Below are 15,693 nucleotides of genomic sequence, written 5' to 3'. Positions count from 1 at the left end.
CAGTACTGTGAGTAGTTAGTTGTGTAGGTCAGAGGTGGGAGTAAGTCTCAAGTAAGTCTCAAGTAAGTCTCAAGTCATGAATGTCATGTCTTTTTTTTAAATATTTGTCAAGCAAGTCTCAAATTTGCAACTCAAGTCTGACTCGAGTCAAGTCGAGTCCCCCACCTCTGAGTCATTTAACTCGAGTCCGAGTCAAGTCTCAAATCACGAATATCAAGTAAGTCTCAAATTTGCGACTTAAGTCTGACTCGAGTCAAGTCGTATGACTCGTGTCCCCCACCTCTGGTGTAGGTTTTCTAAGTTTTTAAAAAAGAGCCGTTTTTGTGATGGTGTCATCAGACATGCAGCATGTTTAACACTCAGAAGGATTCCACATAGAGCGTGCTGGCTGGATTTACCTGGTGGGCACATGAGGGTGGGTGGTGACAGCTGCTGCGCCTCCTAACTGACATCAATCCCCACTAGAGCTGTGTCAGGTTGTACACACACCCCAGAACAAAGTAGTAGTAGTATTATTAACCACTGATTAACTGGTAGTTAGACATACAGACAGTCTGGCTTCATCATTACAAAGGTAACACACATCCATACACCATATGTTTAATCAACTCAAATTTATTGCTTTGGTTATACAGGAGTACCAGAGAGAAAGTAGAAAAGAAAGCATCAATGCAAACTATACTTCAGCCCAATAAAATAAAAAGGACCAACAGCTCAATAACAGAATATAATCTCCAGATTGACAGTAGGGACTAACGGAATATAATCTCCAGATTAACAGTGGGGACTAACGGTATATAATCTCCAGATTGACAGTGGGGACTAACGGTATATAATCTCCAGATTGACAGTGGGGACTAACGGTATATAATCTCCAGATTAACAGTGGGGACTAACGGTATATAATCTCCAGATTGACAGTGGGGACTAACGGTATATAATCTCCAGATTAACAGTGGGGACTAACGGTATATAATCTCCAGATTGACAGTGGGGACTAACGGTATATAATCTCCAGATTAACAGTGGGGACTAACGGTATATAATCTCCAGATTAACAGTAGGGACTAACAGTATATAATCTCAGGAATACCCAGTCAAACATACAGTACTGTTGTGGGGACCATTGTTTGGGTTCTACATGATAGTCTTTTACCAGATCCTGAATCATTTGTAAACAGTTTCACACCAAACACTGACTCGCATCGTGCCTTTCACACAGCATTGTATATTTAAGACTATAAATCAGTTACTGAAGACAAGATAAAACCTAAACAGAGAAAAGTGCAGGTCCGTTATACAGTTCCTCATGTAGAGACACACAGCCAAGGTCCTTTTCCCCCCCGTGATGAACCTCTGTGCCCTGGGGTCACCCCGGGGTCACCCTGGGACGAAGGACAAGCCGGCATGCTGCGGAGTTACAGCTTCTGGATCTGAGCCTGGCGTTCAGCTCAAATATCTTTCTTATCTTCAGTCTCGGTCCGACGCTAGGATCAAAACATCTGGGTTAGAACGAGGTCCAAAGAGCCTCGGCACCTGCAGTGTGACGTTCACACCAACAAATGGTTTGGAAACGTTTACCTGCAGTTGGTTTTGGCTTTGAAGTAACTGGTCGTAATCTCTGGCTAAAGCAGCGGCTTGAATCTTAATGGCTTCTGCTTGTGATTCAGACCTGTTCAGAGCTGTAAAAACAATCCTCATTACAGCTCAGTGGTGATCATCTTTAGTACAATGGGAACTACATGATGACACAATTGTCTGAACTGCAGTTTCATTACTCATCCATTTAAAGGTAAATCGTATCATATATGACTAAAGATGTTATTGGTCACTGACCTTCAGCAGATGTCTTGAGCTCCTGTGTGAGTTGACACACTTGTTTTCTCAGCTGTTCGTTTACCTGTGCTGTCTGTTCATCACCTGCGGAATGGTGTGAGGCCTAGTGCAGAGGGAAACACACACTCTACTGATTAGATCTGAAACTATCAGCAGATTCACACCTACACCGTGGGCCAGTAATCTGTTTAGGAAATGGTCTGTGTTTAAATAAAGAAAAGAAGAACCTGCTTGAGCTGTTCAGATTCCTCCATGTATTTTTTGGCAGCCTTGTTAGCATCCTCTATCTGGACCTGAAGAGCCGACTTGGTGTTTGCAGCCTCTGCGAGTTGACTGATCAGAGTGATGACCCTCCGCATGACCCTGTGAACAAAATGAACGCTCAGTAAGCAAAGCCAACGGCGGATGAACCAATGATTATAAAGGAGTGAAGGATATTACAGCCACAGGAGGAGGGCGAATCCTGAGATGTACAGGTTCCTCTGAGCTCTAAAGAGCTTCATGTGCACATGGTCGAACACATTAGGGTACAGCTTAGACTCTTTATGTATCTGAGTTCCTGAGTACTTCCTCACCTCCCTCACCGCGTCTACAGGACAGAACACTCTGTTAGACTGACAACATGTCCGGTAGAGAAACGCTCGTCACAGCACCGCTATAAACTGTGTGAACAGAGTGGAGCCACGTCACATACCCAGAAACAGAACAATCAGGATAATGATCATTGCCAGAAATCCTCTTTTCCACAACCAAGAACCTTGATTCCATATGTTCAGATTAAAGATGGTCTGCCATCTGAGAGAGAGAGAGAGAGAGAGAGAGTGAGAGAGAGACAGAGAGAGTGAGAGAGAGACAGAGACAGAGAGAGAGAGAGGGAGAGAGAGAGAGAGAGAGAGAGAGAGAGAGAGAGAGAGGGAAGAGAGGGAGAGAGAAGAGAGAGAGGGAGAGAGAGAAGAGAGAGGAAGAGACATCTCTCTCTTCCCCTCTCCCGTTCTCTCTTTCTCTCTCTCCTCTCTCTTCCCCTCTCTCTCTCTCTCTCTCTCTCTCTCTCTCTCTATCTCTCTCTCTCTCGATCTCCCTCTCTCTTTCTCTCTTTCTCTCTCTCTCTCCGATCTCGCCCTCTACCCCTACTTTTCTCTTCTCTCTTCTTTCTCCTCTCCCCTTTCGTTTCTCTCTCTCTCTCCTCTCCCTTTCTCTTTTCTCTTTTTCCCTCTCTCTCTTTGAGAGAGAGAGAGAGAGAGAGAGAGATTTATAAAAATCTGGTGCACTGAACAATGTAAGAAGGTGTTTAGGGTGAAACTAGACTAGACATCACACTACATTAAATCACTGTTTCATTCTGATTGTGATCTGATTCCTCTTGGAGGAGGAAATGGATGTGTATTAGGATAGAAGGATGGATGGGTGGTTTGTTTAAGAATGTATAGATAGATAGACAGATGGATGGGTGGATTGTTTAAGAATGTATAGATAGATAGACAGATGGATGGGTGGAGCAGCAGAACAGACCTATAGAACTCCTCTCAGAGTGAGGAGACCAGTTTACATTTTTCACTGGAGACCAGTTTACCTTATAGACCAGTTTACCTTATAGCCGAGATGAAGGGCAGGCAGAGGAGGAGGAGAATCCCCATCTCAACATAGAGGAACAAGGCCACAGCAGTCCACTGCAAAGTCATCTCTACAGGTCAGTACTTCCTGTCAGGAAGACGACAGACTGAAACATGTTGTGGAGGGGTTTACAAAACGTTACACTATTTATTACAACCTGGCAACCTACAATAATGATGATGATGATGCCACAAAGATCATCATTAGCACCACAGAGTGCTCTGAAAGTGAAATTGTAAGGTGAAGTATAAATAAATATAACAGAGTGTTTTATCTGTATAGAAATAGTGTGACATTAGCCGTTAGCATTAGACTTCATCTATATACCACTATAACTTGGGTTTGAATCTTAAATGACCAAAATATTTAGTGTTTAAGTCTGTGGGAATATCAGAAAGGAGAGGACTGAAGTCTGAATCCCAAACAGATCCTGTTCACTACATGTGCTCACTAACCTAGCTATAACCATAACAGGGTTCCGGACCTTCCTATAGCACACAGGTTATATATAACAGTGTTCTGGACCTATAGCACACACAGGTTATATATAACAGTGTTCTGGACCTATAGCACACACAGGTTATATATAACAGTGTTCTGGACCTATAGCACACACAGGTTATATATAACAGTGTTCTGGACCTATAGCACACAGGTTATATATAACAGTGTTCTGGACCTATAGCACACACAGGTTATATATAACAGTGTTCTGGACCTATAGCACACACAGGTTATATATAACAGTGTTCTGGACCTATAGCACACACAGGTTATATATAACAGTGTTCTGGACCTATAGCACACACAGGTTATATATAACAGTGTTCTGGACCTATAGCACACACAGGTTATATATAACAGTGTTCTGGACCTATAGCACACACAGGTTATATATAACAGTGTTCTGGACCTATAGCACACACAGGTTATATATAACAGTGTTCTGGACCTATAGCACACACAGGTTATATATAACAGTGTTCTGGACCTATAGCACACAGGTTATATATAACAGTGTTCTGGACCTATAGCACACACAGGTTATATATAACAGTGTTCTGGACCTATAGCACACAGGTTATATATAACAGTGTTCTGGACCTATAGCACACACAGGTTATATATAACAGTGTTCTGGACCTATAGCACACACAGGTTATATATAACAGTGTTCTGGACCTATAGCACACACAGGTTATATATAACAGTGTTCTGGACCTATAGCACACACAGGTTATATATAACAGTGTTCTGGACCTATAGCACACAGGTTATATATAACAGTGTTCTGGACCTATAGCACACACAGGTTATATATAACAGTGTTCTGGACCTATAGCACACAGGTTATATATAACAGTGTTCTGGACCTATAGCACACACAGGTTATATATAACAGTGTTCTGGACCTATAGCACACAGGTTATATATAACAGTGTTCTGGACCTATAGCACACACAGGTTATATATAACAGTGTTCTGGACCTATAGCACACACAGGTTATATATAACAGTGTTCTGGACCTATAGCACACACAGGTTATATATAACAGTGTTCTGGACCTATAGCACACACAGGTTATATATAACAGTGTTCTGGACCTATAGCACACAGGTTATATATAACAGTGTTCTGGACCTATAGCACACACAGGTTATATATAACAGTGTTCTGGACCTATAGCACACAGGTTATATATAACAGTGTTCTGGACCTATAGCACACACAGGTTATATATATAACAGTGTTCTGGACCTATAGCACACAGGTTATATATAACAGTGTTCTGGACCTATAGCACACAGGTTATATATAACAGTGTTCTGGACCTATAGCACACACAGGTTATATATAACAGTGTTCTGGACCTATAGCACACAGGTTATATATAACAGTGTTCTGGACCTATAGCACACACAGGTTATATATAACAGTGTTCTGGACCTATAGCACACACAGGTTATATATAACAGTGTTCTGGACCTATAGCACACAGGTTATATATAACAGTGTTCTGGACCTATAGCACACACAGGTTATATATAACAGTGTTCTGGACCTATAGCACACACAGGTTATATATAACAGTGTTCTGGACCTATAGCACACACAGGTTATATATAACAGTGTTCTGGACCTATAGCACACTTCGGGACAGGACCCACCGACTGTTTAAGACCAATAATATTGGTCCCACCCACTTTTACCTACAGCATTACCCACGCTGCTGCTTCCTGAAATCCATTCCGCTTGGCTCATTAGAGTCCATATAAGTTAAACTCCATTCCGTGTTTTCACTACTACACTCCCGACAGCATTGATATGTAGCCTGTGTTGTTTTCTCAGCAGTGTGTAATAACTTAAGCTCAGATTTTACGTCATTTTAATGTAGGCTTATGTCCACTTTTAACATGCCATCTGAAGCAGTGAAGCGTGTTAGTTCATTTTAAAGCTTAGTGGTTTGTTGTGTGATGTTTTATAAAATCTGTGCCGTGACATAAACATTAGGGAAACAGTAACAGTGATCTATTACAGTGACATTAGTCTGTGAAGGAGGACACACACACACACACACACACACACACACACACACACACACACACACACACACACACACACACAAACTGGTTCTAAATTATGCTCCGAACTCAAACTGCCTCGGGGTAAAAGGGGCAAATGTTCATATATAACCTCGATTCGTCCACAGTTGTCACTTATTTATGGGTTTATTTTCCTTTTCTGTTCATGTAGCTGGTGAAAAGTTTGTTATAAAGTATTTCTGACCTTTTTCCTGATCATGTGGAGGTTTAGAGATGTAAATAAATTAGCACTAAGTGTAAAAGACGCGCATGCGTACAGAGGATTAATAATGTAAACACTAATCACCTTATAAAACTACTTATCACTTAAACAGTTTACACGCTGATCTCGTTTAAAGACTGATACTGCGACAACAGCTTGTGCTGCAGGTTTCACCTGGCAGATAAACACCAAACAGAGCTGAACAAGCTGTAATATTGTGGGGAAACACCGTGTGTAAGAGCAGCTACATGATTAAATACTCACTTCAGTGTAGTTCGGCTGAGAAACATCATAAACACACTTAATAAACACGGCGGAAAGTTCAGCAGAAGAAGCGTCGCGTCCCAGCTCAGCTTTTACTTCCGGGTTAACTTCAGAATGTGTTCAAAATGAAACCACACACAGGGGATATAAACGTGTAAACTCACACCGTCCTAATATAGACTCAAGGTACAACCACTCATATATCTAAATACGTGGCTGTATCACAGTGATGTGTGATCTAAACATTAACTCAACCTACTGAGCTGTATCTTATATTATAGACTATATAATCTCAGTGTAAAACCCTCTACATCACTATATAATCTCAGTGTAAAACCCTCTACATCACTATATAATCTCAGTGTAAAACCCTCTACATCACTATATAATCTCAGTGTAAAACCCTCTACATCACTATATAATCTCAGTGTAAAACCCTCTACATCACTATATAATCTCAGTGTAAAACCCTCTACATCACTATATAATCTCAGTGTAAAACCCTCTACATCACTATATAATCTCAGTGTAAAACCCTCTACATCACTATATAATCTCAGTGTAAAACCCTCTACATCACTATATAATCTCAGTGTAAAACCTCTACATCACTATATAATCTCAGTGTAAAACCCTCTACATCACTATATAATCTCAGTGTAAAACCCTCTACATCACTATATAATCTCAGTGTAAAACCCTCTACATCACTATATAATCTCAGTGTAAATCCTCTACATCACTATATAATCTCAGTGTAAAACCCTCTACATCACTATATAATCTCAGTATAAAACCCTCTACATCACTATATAATCTCAGTGTAAAAACCTCTACATCACTATATAATCTCAGTATAAAACCCTCTACATCACTATATAATCTCAGTGTAAAAACCTCTACATCACTATATAATCTCAGTGTAAAACCCTCTACATCACTATATAATCTCAGTGTAAAACCCTCTACATCACTATATAATCTCAGTGTAAAACCTCTACATCACTATATAATCTCAGTGTAAAACCCTCTACATCACTATATAATCTCAGTGTAAAAACCTCTACATCACTATATAATCTCAGTGTAAAACCCTCTACATCACTATATAATCTCAGTGTAAAACCCTCTACATCACTATATAATCTCAGTGTAAAACCCTCTACATCACTATATAATCTCAGTGTAAAACCCTCTACATCACTATATAATCTCAGTGTAAAACCTCTACATCACTATATAATCTCAGTGTAAAACCCTCTACATCACTATATAATCTCAGTATAAAACCCTCTACATCACTATATAATCTCAGTGTAAAACCCTCTACATCACTATATAATCTCAGTGTAAAACCTCTACATCACTATATAATCTCAGTGTAAAACCCTCTACATCACTATATAATCTCAGTGTAAAACCTCTACATCACTATATAATCTCAGTGTAAAACCCTCTACATCACTATATAATCTCAGTGTAAAACCCTCTACATCACTATATAATCTCAGTGTAAAACCCTCTACATCACTATATAATCTCAGTGTAAAACCCTCTACATCACTATATAATCTCAGTGTAAATCCTCTACATCACTATATAATCTCAGTGTAAAACCCTCTACATCACTATATAATCTCAGTGTAAAACCCTCTACATCACTATATAATCTCAGTGTAAAACCCTCTACATCACTATATAATCTCAGTGTAAAACCCTATACATCACTATATAATCTCAGTGTAAAACCTCTACATCACTATATAATCTCAGTGTAAAAACCTCTACATCACTATATAATCTCAGTGTAAAACCTCTACATCACTATATAATCTCAGTGTAAAACCCTCTACATCACTATATAATCTCAGTGTAAAAACTCTACATCACTATATAATCTCAGTGTAAAACCTCTACATCACTATATAATCTCAGTGTAAAACCCTCTACATCACTATATAATCTCAGTGTAAAACCCTCTACATCACTATATAATCTCAGTGTAAAACCCTCTACATCACTATATAATCTCAGTGTAAAACCCTCTACATCACTATATAATCTCAGTGTAAAACCCTGTGCCACGACACCTGAAGGTGTGTGCCACGACACCTGAATGTGATGCTACAATAGTTAACCATCCATTTGCATTTTTCACCATGTAATTATAAAGACAAATATGGTTACCTTTATTCAAGTCTCTTTATTTTTTTTAATTACAATATAAAAAAGTTGTGTATTCCTAACTATAGAGAGCCGTAGGTGTTGTGCAGATAATCAATGACTGCAGATGTACTGGATAAACCATTGAACACCTTCCTCTCAGGCTGAGATGTAATATGTTCCAGCATATAGATCAGGTGATGGTGGAAGCAGGTGAACGGAGTCCCCTGGTCCAAGGCGATGTTCACCCAGTCCCACAAACACTCCAACGGGGTGTGATGGTACCCTGAGAACAGGGCTGGATTGGCCAGTAATCCCCGAGCAGACATCACACCTGGAAGGAAACGTCACAACGAGTACAAACACGTGATTGGCTGATTCCATAACTGCATGAATGAACAATGTGTGTGTTTATTTTTATATGAAGACACAAATGTAGGTGCCATACCATCCACCCCTGTCAGTTCACGCACAGCCTCAATGTCTCCAGGAGTTTTAATATCTCCGTTAGCGATGACTGGGACTCCAAGGCTCTCCTTAATGACCCTGATGACGTCGTAATGTACCGGTTGGTGTCTCTCGTCGGATGTCCTCCCGTGAACCGTGATCCAGGACACGCCGGCTGCTTCTGCCTTCTGACACAGGTCCACGGTCTTCCTCACGTCCTTGTGAATTCTGCAATTCAACTGGAAAGCTGAGCATGAAGCATAAACACGTGGGCAGACTATAGGGATGAGGAGAATACAGATAAACACCTTATCTTAACGGACACGCCGTAATTGGGCTTGTCCACCTGGTTCCTGACGTGTCTCACCATGTCCTTCACTACCTGGGGTTTGTTCATTAAGCATGCTCCGTAGCCCTCGGCCATGGCCCACCTCTGAGGACAGCCACAGTTCAGGTCCACACCATCAGAGAAAGGGGCGACCAAACCTGCAGCAGTCGCCAGGGTCTGAGCTTCTGTTGCAGCGAACTGGATGATCAGAGGTCGGTCAGCTGGGAGGAAAAGGTGAGCACAGGTGAGAGTGACACACAGCATGCTGGACAACCCTTGTGCATGTTCACTCAGACTTACAGGAGTTTGTGGTCAGCTCACTGTCTCTGGCTTTAGCAGAACGAATGAAATCAGCTGCAACGATCATAGGAGAGAAGCACAGGTCACAGTCATACTTCCGGACTAGAGACCTGAAGGCCAGCCTGATGAAGGACAGCAGAGTGTTAGGCATGTGGAGAAACATTCACACACACACTCACACACACTCACACACACAGACTACACAAACACACACTTCACTACATACTCACTACACACAAACACACAGACTACACACACACACACACACACACTAAACAGACCTACACACACTACACATATACACACACACACAGACTACACAAACACACACTTCACTACATACTCACTACACACAAACACACAGACTACACACACACACACACACACACTAAACAGACCTACACACACTACACATATACACACACACACAGACTACACCACACACACACACACACACAGAGACTACACACACACACTACACATACAGACTACACACACACACACTACACATACAGACTACACACACACACACTACACATACAGACTACACACATACAGACTACACACACACACACACTACACATACAGACTACACACACACACACTACACATACAGACTACACACACACACACACACACACACACACACACTTACTTGGAATAGCGCACCATTGGGGCACAAACTTTTACCACTCTGCCGTTTTCAAATAACTCCATCCTGAGTTAGAGGAACATTAATGTAAGTAGAAGTTTGGTCATGTTCACAGGTCACACTAAACTACACCACACTACACTACACCACACTACACTACACCACACTAAACTACACCACACTACACTACACCACACTAAACTACACCACACTACACTACACCACACTACACTACACCACACTACACTACACCACACTACACTACACCACACTAAACTACACCACACTAAACTACACCACACTAAACTACACCACACTACACTACACCACACTAAACTACACCACACTACACTACACCACACTACACTACACCACACTACACTACACCACACTAAAAACTACCCACACTACACTACAACACCACTACCACATACACACACTACACTACACCACACTAAACTACACACACACTAAACTACACCACACTAACTCACCCACACTACACTACACCACACTACACTACACCACACTACACTACACCACACTAAACTACACCACACTACACTACACCACACTAAACTACACCACACTACACTACACCACACTACACTACACCACACTACACTACACCACACTACACCACACTACACTACACCACACTAAACTACACCACACTAAACTACACCACACTAAACTACACCACACTAAACTACACCACACTACACAGTGTAAATGTCCATACAAACGTGTGTAGCATTACAGCTAACACCAGTGTAAATAAACCCTCGTGTGGAGCTGTTTACAGTCCGCATGCTCAGGTGTCCCCCGGTCCCAAAGCCCGCCGGTTTAGTTCCGACCCACTATAACATGTATAAAAGACAATATAGGATGTTATGGGATATTATGGGATATAATAGTTTATAAACAGCAGGATAAACAGCATAAAGGTGATGTAAATGACTGTTCCCAACAGAACCAATGTAAAATGGAGTACATCTGTAAGACTTTATTGACAGCTAGAATAAAAAGGCTTTATCATTTAATATCAAGACTTTTATTTTGTCCTGTTTTCATTCTACACACCGGAAATCCTGTAGTACATTCCGTAATTATAATTGTTTAGTTAGTGAAACAGGGCACTTAGTTAGTGAAACAGGGCAATTATCTGCTGTAAGTGTGCAGAATGTTCAGGTTTTACTGATAGTTTTTATTTGCTTTAATTAATAACATTGCGTTTTTAATCTGTCGCAGAAATTCTACGTCACATGTGAGGTGGCAGCAATGGCGGCCGAGTCAGCTAACAACTCTCTTCTGATCAATGGTAATGTTCTCCTGTGTGTGTGTGTGTGTGTGTGTGTGTGTGTGTGTGTGTGTGTGTGTGTGTGTGTGTGTGTGTTGTGTTGTGTGTGTATAGTGTCTGTGTGTGTGTTGTGTGTTGTGTTGTGTGTGTATAGTGTGTTGTGTGTGTGTGTAGTCTGTGTAGAGTGTGTGTAGTGTAGTGTGTGTGTTGTGTAGTGTGTAGTCTGTGTAGTGTAGTGTGTAGTCTGTGTAGTGTAGTGTGTGTGTAGTCTGTGTTGTGTGTGTGTGTAGTGTAGTGTGTGTAGTCTGTGTAGTGTAGTGTGTGTGTAGTCTGTGTTGTGTGTGTGTGTGTAGTCTGTGTTGTGTGTGTGTAGTGTGTGTGTGTGTGTGTAGTCTGTGTTGTGTGTGTGTGTGTAGTCTGTGTAGTGTGAGTGTGTGTAGTCTGTGTAGTCTGTGTGTGTGTGTGTAGTCTGTGTGTGTGTGTAGTCTGTGTAGTGTGTGTGTGTGTGTGTAGTCTGTGTAGTCTGTGTGTGTGTGTGTAGTCTGTGTAGTGTGTGTGTGTGTAGTCTGTGTAGTCTGTGTGTGTAGTGTAGTGTTTTGTGTGTGTGTGTGTCAGTGATTGATGGAGTGTGTGATTGATGGAGTGTGTGATTGATGGAGTGTGTGATTGATGGAGTGTGTGTGATTGTGTGATTGATGGAGTGTGTGTGTGTGTGTGTGTGTGTGTGTGTGTGTGTGTGTGTGTGTGTGTGTGTGTGTGATTGTGCTGTAGAATGTTACACAGACTTCCTGAGTGAGGAGTTTGATGTGAAGACCTACACAGCTCATGCCATCCATCATGCAGTGATCGCTGAACATCTGGCCAAGCTTGCAGAGGGCATCAGTCAGCTGGATAAGGAGCTTCACTGCCAGGTGTGTGTGTGTGTGTGTGTGTGTGTGTGTGTGTGTGTGTGTGTGTGTGTGTGTGTGTCCTCCTCCCACTGCTGTGTTTACTAACAGCTCATGTGTCCTGCAGGTTGTGGCCAGACATGAAGATCTGCTTGCTCAGGCAACTGGAATCGAGTCTCTGGAAGGTAAAGTTTACCCTCAGGGCGTCCTACAGTATGTCCTGTTCCTCTGTCCTGTTCCTCTGTCCTGTTCCTCTGTCCTGTTCCTCTGTCCTGTTCCTCTGTCCTGTTCCTCTGTCCTGTTCCTCTGTCCTGTTCCTCTGTCCACTCATTCACAGATTATACAGAAACGCTGCTCTGATGTCTTGTAGGTGTGCTGGAAATGATGCAGTCTCGGATAGCTGCGTTACAGAGTGCTGTGGACAGGTAAAGCTCAGTCACAGTGGGTTATAGTGGCTTATAACACTGGTATTAAAACTTATTTATCTTCTCTTACACAAAGGATAAAGAGCAAAATTGTTGACCCCTATAATAAGATTGTGGCCCGGACGGCCCAGCTGGCCCGACTGCAGGTACGTCTGGTATCTGTCTTCCTCACACGTGTGTAACATTACTGTGTGTGTGTGAGAGACACAAGGAGTCTAGGTTGTGTGTGTGCTCTTCTGCAGGTCGTGTGTGATCTTCTCAGGAGGATCATCCGAATCCTGTATCTGAGTAAACGGCTGCAGGGTCAGCTTCAGGGGGGAAGCAGGGAGCTGACTAAAGCTGCTCAGAGCCTCAACGAATTGGGTGAGAGAACATCTACCACCTTTAGTAGTGTGAGCTTCATAAACAAACCTGGTGAACTAGGTGACCATCCTCTGCTGTGTACACTAACGATCTGATCTCATGGTGTCTCTCAGACTACCTGTTTCAGGGGGTGGATCTGTCCGGCATCGAAGTCATAGAGAATGACCTGCTGTTTATAAGTCGTGCACATCTGGAGGTGGAGAACCAGGCCAAGAGACTTCTAGAGCAGGGGATGGAGATACAGGTGCTGTTTTATCTACAGTGTGGTGACTCTACAACTCTGTCCATACGTACTGTGTGGGGGACATTGTTTAAACCTTTCTTTGTTCTGTTTGGACCACAGAACCCATCTCAGGTGGGAACAGCACTGCAGGTCTTCTACAATCTGGGCAGTTTGAGAGAAACCATCCTCAGTGTGGTGGAAGGATACAAGACGTCTGTACATGAGAGTATCATCAGTGCCCTCGATATTAAAGTCCTCACTCAGCCTGCCAACATCCGCGGTCAGTAATGACTGTTCTTAGCATTAGTGTAGTATTATGTACAAAATCTCAAGCAGGGAGAAAACTGTGTGTGTGTGTGTGTGTGTGTGTGTGTGTGTGTGTGTGTGTGTGTGTGTGTGTGTGTGTGTGTGTGTGTGTGTGTGTGTGTGTGTTGGCCTGTAGGTGCCCCAGGTCGGGCTATAATGCCCACCCCAGGGAATACAGCTACATATCGTGCTGCTCTATGGACCAACTTGGAGAAAATGATGGACCAGATATGTGCTGCATGTTCTCAGGTATGATGGTCTGCAGTCAGTGTGTGTGTACAGTGTGTGTACAGTGTGTGTGTGTGTGTGTACAGTGTGTGTGTACTGTGTGTGTGTGTGTGTGTAATATATATATATATATATATAGTTTAACATGCACATGTAGAGTCTAACTGCTGTCTCATGCAACGTGTAGGTCCAGCATCTTCACAAGGTTCTGACCAAGAAGAGGGATCCTGTCACTCATGTGTGTTTCATGGATGAGTTCATTAAGGTGTGGTAACACTGTGTGTGTGTGTGTGTGTGTGTGTGTGTGTGTGTGTGTGTGTGTGTGTGTGTGTGTGGTGTAGGTGTGTGTGTGTGCTATTTAAGTCTCCACACTACAATGTTAAGCTCCTCCCTCTCTCCCCCTGAAGGACGGCCAATCGGATATCTTGTACACGTTCTGGGACTGGATCACTCAGATGCTGTCTGTGGAACTTCAGAAAACCACCGAAGGTCAGGAGATGTTGTGTCACTGTGTAGCTGGGGCTGGGGTTCTCCTGGTGTTTATGGGGTTCTCCTGGTGTTTATGGGGTTCTCCTGGTGTTTATGGGGTTCTCCTGGTGTTTATGGGGTTCTCCTGGTGTTTATGGGGTTTGTCTAGTAAAAACTCGTAATAAAGCTCCAGTCAGCTGAAGACTATACCTGGACTATAATATACACACTGTATATATAGCTGTCCATAGCCGTATAGGTCATATAGAGGTCATATGGTGGCGTGATGATATATACTTATTGTTCACTGCTCCTCACACTGCTCCTCACACTGCTCCTCACACTGCTCCTCACACTGCTCCTCACACTGCTCCTTACATTGCTCCTCACACTGCTCCTCACACTGCTCCTCACACTGCTCCTCACACTGCTCCTCACAATGCTCCTCACACTGCTCCTCACACTGCTCCTTACATTGCTCCTCACAATGCTCCTCACAATGCTCCTCACAATGCTCCTCACAATGCTCCTCACACTGCTCCTCACAATGCTCCTCACACTGCTCCTCACACTGCTCCTCACACTGCTCCTTACATTGCTCCTTACAATGCTCCTCACTGCTCCTCACACTGCTCCTCACTGCTCCTCACACTGCTCCTCACACTGCTCCTCACACTGCTCCTTACATTGCTCCTCACACTGCTCCTCACACTGCTCCTCACACTGCTCCTCACACTGCTCCTCACTGCTCCTCACACTGCTCCTCACACTGCTCCTCACACTGCTCCTTACATTGCTCCTCACACTGCTCCTCACACTGCTCCTCACACTGCTCCTCACACTGCTCCTCACACTGCTCCTCACACTGCTCCTCACAATGCTCCTCACAATGCTCCTCTCTCCTCTGTAGCCTCCACATTCCTAAAGCAAGCTCTGGAGGGAGAGTTCCCCAAACTCCTGAGGCTCTACAACGAGCTGTGGAAGCGTCTACAGCAGTACAGTGTTAATATACAAGGTCTCCTGGGACACAGCGGCTCAGGGCTGGATCCAGACCTCACACTGTCTGATACAGACACACACGATCTC

At 42.9% G+C, this 15,693-nt stretch overlaps 2 protein-coding genes across 5 annotated transcripts in view; one reads left to right on the top strand and one right to left on the bottom strand.

Annotated features, from left to right (window-relative positions):
* Positions 1–595: 595 nt before the first annotated feature.
* On the bottom strand, positions 596–11,236 carry dus4l (dihydrouridine synthase 4-like (S. cerevisiae)). Of its 4 annotated transcripts, XM_047803892.1 has the most exons (12): positions 10,411–10,653; positions 9,756–9,877; positions 9,436–9,676; positions 9,124–9,355; positions 6,236–6,242; positions 3,424–3,517; positions 2,531–2,631; positions 2,278–2,425; positions 2,064–2,199; positions 1,837–1,939; positions 1,582–1,682; positions 596–1,487 (listed from the first exon to the last, which is right to left on the bottom strand). In XM_047803892.1, exons 1-12 carry the CDS (start codon positions 10,470–10,472, stop codon positions 1,452–1,454), a joined length of 1,383 nt encoding a protein of 460 aa, XP_047659848.1. In that variant the 5' UTR covers positions 10,473–10,653; the 3' UTR covers positions 596–1,451. The 4 variants fall into 4 exon arrangements, with proteins under 4 accessions (XP_047659848.1, XP_027034996.1, XP_027034999.1 ...); XM_027179195.2 differs by lacking the exons at positions 596–1,487; positions 1,582–1,682; positions 1,837–1,939; ... (3 more) ...; positions 3,424–3,517; positions 6,236–6,242 and adding exons at positions 8,701–9,014; positions 11,150–11,236 and having other exon boundaries at positions 9,129–9,355; positions 10,411–10,473; XM_027179198.1 differs by lacking the exons at positions 596–1,487; positions 1,582–1,682; positions 1,837–1,939; ... (3 more) ...; positions 3,424–3,517; positions 6,236–6,242 and adding exons at positions 8,701–9,014; positions 11,211–11,229 and having other exon boundaries at positions 9,129–9,355; positions 10,411–10,473.
* Positions 11,237–11,493: 257 nt separating this feature from the next.
* cog5 (component of oligomeric golgi complex 5) overlaps positions 11,494–15,693 on the top strand; it is an 11,016-nt gene continuing 6,816 nt past the window's right edge. The window contains exons 1-13 of the mRNA XM_027179174.2: positions 11,494–11,577; positions 11,659–11,728; positions 12,479–12,618; positions 12,722–12,779; positions 12,965–13,019; positions 13,096–13,165; positions 13,262–13,382; positions 13,496–13,626; positions 13,726–13,885; positions 14,048–14,160; positions 14,327–14,404; positions 14,547–14,628; positions 15,518–15,693. The exon at positions 15,518–15,693 is cut by the window's right edge and continues 26 nt beyond it. Of these exons, the coding sequence (XP_027034975.1) occupies positions 11,689–11,728; positions 12,479–12,618; positions 12,722–12,779; positions 12,965–13,019; positions 13,096–13,165; positions 13,262–13,382; positions 13,496–13,626; positions 13,726–13,885; positions 14,048–14,160; positions 14,327–14,404; positions 14,547–14,628; positions 15,518–15,693 (1,224 nt within the window). The 5' untranslated portion in view covers positions 11,494–11,577; positions 11,659–11,688. The remainder of the gene's footprint in view (positions 11,578–11,658; positions 11,729–12,478; positions 12,619–12,721; positions 12,780–12,964; positions 13,020–13,095; positions 13,166–13,261; positions 13,383–13,495; positions 13,627–13,725; positions 13,886–14,047; positions 14,161–14,326; positions 14,405–14,546; positions 14,629–15,517) is intronic.

This window comes from Tachysurus fulvidraco, chromosome 19 (genome assembly GCF_022655615.1).
Source record: "Tachysurus fulvidraco isolate hzauxx_2018 chromosome 19, HZAU_PFXX_2.0, whole genome shotgun sequence".
Taxonomy (NCBI): domain Eukaryota; kingdom Metazoa; phylum Chordata; class Actinopteri; order Siluriformes; family Bagridae; genus Tachysurus; species Tachysurus fulvidraco.
Note: the sequence above shows the minus strand (reverse complement) of the source record. Positions and strands in the feature narration are given on the sequence as shown.